The 6797-nt window shown below is 37.2% G+C and overlaps 1 protein-coding gene across 1 annotated transcript in view; it reads right to left on the reverse strand.

Annotated features, from left to right (window-relative positions):
- Nucleotides 1-205: 205 nt before the first annotated feature.
- LOC108564412 (kinesin-like protein CG14535) overlaps nucleotides 206-6797 on the reverse strand; it is a 16534-nt gene continuing 9942 nt past the window's right edge. Inside the window, exon 2 of the mRNA XM_017923457.1 lies at nucleotides 206-552. Coding sequence (XP_017778946.1) covers nucleotides 366-552 — 187 coding nt within the window. The 3' untranslated portion in view covers nucleotides 206-365. The remainder of the gene's footprint in view (nucleotides 553-6797) is intronic.

Below are 6797 nucleotides of genomic sequence, written 5' to 3' on the forward strand. Positions count from 1 at the left end.
TTTCAATGCCACCGCTAACTTCCGGCTTAATCATAGGTTGCTGCGTGATTGATGGATGCGCCTCTTAAAAGAAGGGCGAAAGTTGATGTGGAAGGAAGCCGCCTCGGTGTTTTCATTAATGGTGCGTACGAACGCGGAAAGGATTCGCGCAATTATAATAGGGCTAAAATGTAAAGAACTAATGAATATGATTGATTTAAACCGATTACGTTAAGGCGATCAAGTATATTATATGCCGGGGGAGTAGAAGCTTTGTCTTTGTCCCTTATTAGGCGCGCGCCACCTCCTTCCTACTCCTTCGCTCCCAGTGAAATGGCATATCAAATGAGCTACTTTTGCGCTTAAATTGATCAAAAAGTAAATATTTATGGGATCCTTCTTCCTACCTTGCCGACTCCGGTGATTTCCTTGACGCCGATTCGTCGGAGTAACGCCGGCGGCACTGGCGGAGGCGACCTCTGCAACGTCCCACAGAAACCCGTCGAATCATCCTCGGAATTTGTCCGTTTCCTACGGTGTGGAGACGAAGACAAATTCAATTTTTGCGCAGCCCTAGAACATAAAAAAAAAACAATATTAAATCAATAAGTCATAATAGAAATAAAATTTAGAAACCTTGAATACTTCAAATATAATATTTACATATGTCTTACAAGATTTGATGAGATTCTGTCAGGTAGAATGTTTCTTCATATGTCATTGAATATTTTATGATGGTTTGAGATTGTAGGTGTTTTGATATATGTGAATCTTATATTTTACAAAATCTTCAAGAAAATGCATTGAAGATCATTTTTAAAAACATTATAAAAGAATTATCAACTTTGTGTTAATTGATATACTTCATTTTAATTAATATTCAATGAGTTTTTTATTGGCTGGTATAATATAATATTATCGGGTATAGAGTAATTGAAGGCACAAGCGTTTGAAGTGTAAAGCAGTTGAGTTAAAGAAAACGAATTAATTGTATACCGGAAACCGTAAATAGAATGATATTTTATGATACTTCCTTTGTGAGTATGCGCGCGCCAACATGAAACGCGTTTTGCGGTAAAACATTATTTTGTCGAGAATCCCCGCATCATTTTACTTCATTTGAAAAGGCACGTCTGTAACTTCACTCGCAGCTTGTCAAGACGTCTCCTCTCGTGCAAATTGAAAGATGGATGTTTCGAGCAGGCTCTTGACTTGCGCTCCCAACAGTACGTACGCCTTGCGAAGAGAGTGTGTAAGAAAGAGAAAGAGAGAGTCTTTCCCTAGCGTCGCGATGTTAATCATTCCGTTCAGTCGAAGAGCAAATGCATTATTTATACCTATATATACACGCACACTTCCCTTTTCGGCCTTATTATTATTATTTCGCGCCAGGCTTAATTTGCTTCAGGTTCGAACCACCCTCTGTTTTTCTTTTATTTTACGCCCTTTCCTATACACCTCTTCCTCTCCCCCACGTCTCACCGTCAGTAATTCCGTCTCCTCTTTTACTTCCTTTCCACACAAGATGGATCGGCTCTACCGTTTACTTGACTCTCTCGCCCCTCGTGCAAATTTGTCCTACGCTGCAGCACCTGAGTCCCAGACAATTGCATTATTTTTTCCTTTCTTCAACGACACCACCTACGGATATAATGCCATGATCCCTCTTATATCTGTCTTCATAAATTTCCTGAACCTTCTAGCACAAAGACCAAGCGAAAAGGGTGCTCAAATTATCTGAAATTGATATATATTTTTTGTAAACAAACTGAAATCCGGTTTGCTTCTTTATTATGCCCTTTTTATAAATTGTCATTAATTCTCAACGAGCTCTATCACTTTATCTATTATGTAATATTTATTGTTAATACTTTCAAATTTATTTGTTAGGTCGACTAAAATAGTTGTGTTAAAGTACTGTAAAGTTTACGCATGATATTCAGAAATATTCATAAACTTTTACAAATATATTTTTTTATTATAACTATAATAATATTAATGTGTGTGTTTTTAATTTAACTTGAAATTTGAATAGTGGAAGATCTGTACATAAATGAATAAACTTTCTTTATGTAATAGTAGTAGATGCATATGGGAAACATGAAAATTAGTTTACAAAGTTCTGAATATATTTTATTCTTTCTTGAAGGCAAACTTTCTACGAGTTAAATAAAATTTCTGGTGAATAGCATGCAGTTGTAATTGGGTTCACGTGTTCTTGCGTCGACATGTGTGTGTGTGTGCGGTGGTATTTTTTGTGGGTTCCATTAGGGGTGTGCAAAAGTTGTAGTTGCGGAGGGTTGGCGGTCGTAAGCTTTTGGAATAACACATTTCCCGATGGAAGTTTTAGGAATGTAATATTTTGACAGGATCCTCTCCAAACAGGCGGGATTACGTATGGACGTCACGAGCGGCGAAACGCACCCAGCCACCCTCCTGGAGGTTTGGAAAAGGACTGAGCCGCCTTCGCTGCCTAGGCCATCCAACCCGCCACCAACCCTCGACAACGAACTTCTTGTCACGTGGCGAGACGCGTTCGTTCCGGAAGCAGAGGCCTGTGAAATTGGAAAATCTGAGGGGCGGTGGCGAGCGCGACTTTTACTTTTGCCACCTAGGTTAGCGTTGAAAGTTGCGTCTCCGAACCAGAATCCGTGTTTCATTAATTCATTAAATCAGCAGCCGCGAATAAATCAGAAGGAGACAAAGTTTTATCAGCAAATAAAGAGAGTTCTGGGTGAGTTGAATTGATTAAACTGGTGGTGGTGGTGAGTTGCGTTTTCGTATTCGCTCTCGTTTTCGTTTTAGGTATAATTCCGTTGATGAATGATATTTATTTCAGGGTTGGCTTTCCACGTGCCAACGATACAGGTGTTGATAATGTCATTCGCTGCTGATTGATCGGTGCGCGCTCGCGACCCCAAACCCAAAACTCTTTGCGTCTTGCCTCCACCTAAAACCTATCCATCTCCATATCTCCAACTATTTACATTATTCATTCCTCTATTTTGACATTCATATTCATTACCGAACCTCGTCGACTCCCTCTTGATAACGTTCTCTCTATACTTTAACCGATTTAATTAAACCATTTTTCATAAAAACTTTATTAATTACACGCGCCGAATATTTCATTTTCCGCTCAACGCACGGATACATTAATTACTTAAACAAACAAAAACAATTTTCCGGAAAAAAATAAATAAACTCACGAATTAAATGTAATTCTTTCCCAGGCTCGGTCATTAATTTTCCATTTATCATCATAAACGTAAAGTCCATAATATTTAGACTTATTTACATTTTTCAATTTTAACATACAATTAATTATAAAAAAATAGGAAATAGTTTAAATTTAAATAATTGCATGAAGATCAAAGAAACAAGATCAGCTCTTAAGAAACATCCCGTATCCGAATCCTTCTGTATTTTAATATAACATTTCTCGAGCTTATGCAAACACAACGTGTAAACAGAAACAGTTTTGAGTATACTACATTGTTCATTTCTACATGTATAGTCCGCATCATTGGGGGGAGGTCTCATTCGAGAAATTTAATAACAAATTCAATAAACTACTTCAAAGAGAAAAGCTCTCAGATTCTCTAAGATGAAATATATACGAAAAAAAAAAAGGGATAATTTAATGTGTTTGTATACGGCTTAGGGATGTTAAGCAGATCTAAGATATGGAATGTAAAAGAGGAAATTTCAATAATAGATGGATTAATGGCGAATTTGTGGATTCGCGTGGCAGAAAGAAGGCTTGAGCCGTGTGGGTTCCCCAACTCCCTAATTAGAGGCCATAATTAATGACATTAATCATTTAGCCATTTCATGCGTGAATCAAAAGCGCGCGCACTTTTTATAATTAAACAATTTCCTCGTCCTAGCCCTAAGGGAGGACTTCATTCATAACAGAATTAATTAAAAAGAAATCGCACCACCATTGCCGCCGCGAATTATGCATGGGGCGGGTGAAATAATTTTTCTAATTATATAATACGGAACCTCGAATAAATAACATATATTTTTTCAACAAAAATATTTATCTTGGAAATGCGAAATTGGATTGTTATTATTTTTATGGTTTCCTTTTTAGCAGAATGTAATTATGTTGTATGCATATGCATGTTAATGCGTCGTTTTCCTCCAGTTCGCTACTTTTTCCGTTGCAAATTCGCCGCGTGTTTTTTGATGAATGGCAACAATGGCGCCCACAGTAGTTTTAATTACGCAATGAAAAACAGAGAGACCGACCACTCGTAAATAAGGCTTTTGGAAAAAGGAGGAAATATTTGCCGAGTTATCGGCACTGTCATACAAACGTTCACACGCATAGATACAGTGTGATTGTGCACGGCGGCCGCCGGTTTCTTTGGCTGATTTACTACCGATCCTGAGCTTTTTTGCAGCTCATTGTTTACATATTTTTCATGTACGTAATGCGAAGTGTAACATGCGAAACACGGAACGCCTTTTGTATGCAGAAGGCTTCCTCTAGCCTTCACACAGCGTTGCGTAATTAATTTAATCCATTTAGACGAAGCTTCAAAATTCTACCGGCATTCCATTTAATTTAATGCATTCTAGCATCCACAACAACACAGTGTATAATGCATACAATTAATGTTAAGAAAACTTAAAAGTTCTTACAGAATAGTAAATGTAACGCTGGATCAATGTTTGAAAACATATAAATATCAACTCACATACATCTAATGTTGTATACATATCATGAAAGTCAGGCAACTACTATTGATTGTAGTTCAAAGGTTATAATTAATGATAGATAACGTAGCTGAAAATTGTGTTAAAGTGAATGAAATATTTTATTCGAAGAGAGAGGATGAGTGTAGTTAAAACATGGGCCGACGTGAAAATTTGCTTCGTGTCCTTTTATGGGATCCCGATGGAATTGGGTAAAAGGTGAAGGTCCGTAACGATTGCGGCGGTCGTAGATCATGGAAATTTGACGTCTCGCTTCGCACCTGGTTATTTGCATTGCGCGATGCTCGTATAGCTTAAAAGCTCTATTATACGTTGCCATTTAAGTCCGCATCGTATTTTACGGATGTAAATGACTTATGCGATCCTTCCAGGTATAATGCATACACGTTCATGCATACATGTATACAAGTATACGCGCGCACATACACACACCGGCAGCTCATACATGCCGGAGATACCGGCTACAATGACCGATCGTTGTTGGAGTCCCGTCAGGTCCTGCGACCTACATCCTTAGGCTGATGTATGGAAACCGAACAGCAAGGCACTGTACGCGCGGAAATTACATATAAGGAGCGAAATTATTTATTACACACAAATTACGGGACGCTTACGATATACCAGCTTCGCGATTAAACTTTATTACGATCGCCGCTGATAATTTCACCCTGATAAATGACTCGATTCGGGCCAAATTAACCCAATTTTATTTAATATGCGAATTATATAATAACGCCACCACCGTCACTCCTTCCTGTTTCTGCTGACGCAATTTGCATTCGCATTTGTATTGCCAAATCCACCGAGCCATTTGTTTCTTCGGCTTCATTACGTCTGTCGTTTTAAATTCGGGGATGCGAACGAAAAAATGTACATAAAGGAAATTGAGGGGAGCAAAGCGCTTTTATTTTCTTTTCTCGTTGTTCTCTCTCTCTTCTTTTTTTTTCTTTTTAATTCGGAAATTTGCGAGAGGTCTTCCACCCGCGCGGATCGTATCAATCACAAAACCAGCGAGCAACAATCTTTCTAATGGCCGGAACAGAATTCCCAACGTGCAGAGGAGGTCTGCACGGAAACTTTCCAATTTGGACAATGGCCTTAATAAAATTATATAAAAATACCCGCAAAACACGAATCGATCCAATCCCAGGAAAGCATAGTTTGACTGATGCATTTATGAAGACTCTCCAGAGGTTTTATTAAGAAACCTGTTCTTGATTCATTTTTTGATATATTGGTTTACAGTTTCAAATTTACTTTATTTACAAATTATTGAGTACATTTTTTCAATTATTATATAAATTATTCAATTATTCATCAAAGTCACAAATAATAATCAATCATCATATATTTGATGACAGTAATTATATAAGTTTTCTTATCATTATTATACGTAAAAATATTAACTTTTGTTTTTTATTTAGTTTATTCTAGTCAATAAATTATAATTATTAAATATAATGTAAATAATAATGAAATATAGTAATACTTTTGAAAGTAAACGCACGCAAGTTCTGAGAAATGTATATGTTTGATTGAGCTGTAAGGAGTTAATCATTTATAAAAGTTCTCGACGTATTATTAAAGAGGCTGTCAATAAATCCTGTCGGTCCATTTATAACATCTCACATGTAGCAAGCGTCGTTTTGATTTACTTTATTAATATTTGCTGGCCACATCTGGAAACGTCTTAATTCAAAATGAAAAATGGCGCTTTTCAGCTTCAATGGCTGTTCTACGAGATCCAATGAAAGATCGCCGACACGTAAAGAAATAAAGAAAAGCAAACGTTTGGCGTCTGGAAACGTTGAGAGTACTATTTTGAACTTCATTAAATGAATTGCCGTAACGAGCGCATTAGAAGTTATCGAGTAAAATCTCTTCAAATAAATGAGGCTTGGATATTAAGTGCATCTAACTGAGTGAAGTCTGTGGCACATAAGTAAAATATCGCGTGGCTCCGGCAGTTTGTTCTTTTATTTCACGGTTTTCGGTGCGGTAAATGGGATATGAAATAAGGTGTATATAAAAAGAAGATGAGAAGAAAAAGTGCCCAAGTTTCCCCTTCGCGCTTCTGCTTGTTTTCAAGA

Source organism: Nicrophorus vespilloides, unplaced genomic scaffold (genome assembly GCF_001412225.1).
Source record: "Nicrophorus vespilloides isolate i.1.1-1 unplaced genomic scaffold, Nicve_v1.0, whole genome shotgun sequence".
In the NCBI taxonomy this organism is placed as follows: Eukaryota; Metazoa; Arthropoda; class Insecta; order Coleoptera; family Silphidae; genus Nicrophorus; species Nicrophorus vespilloides.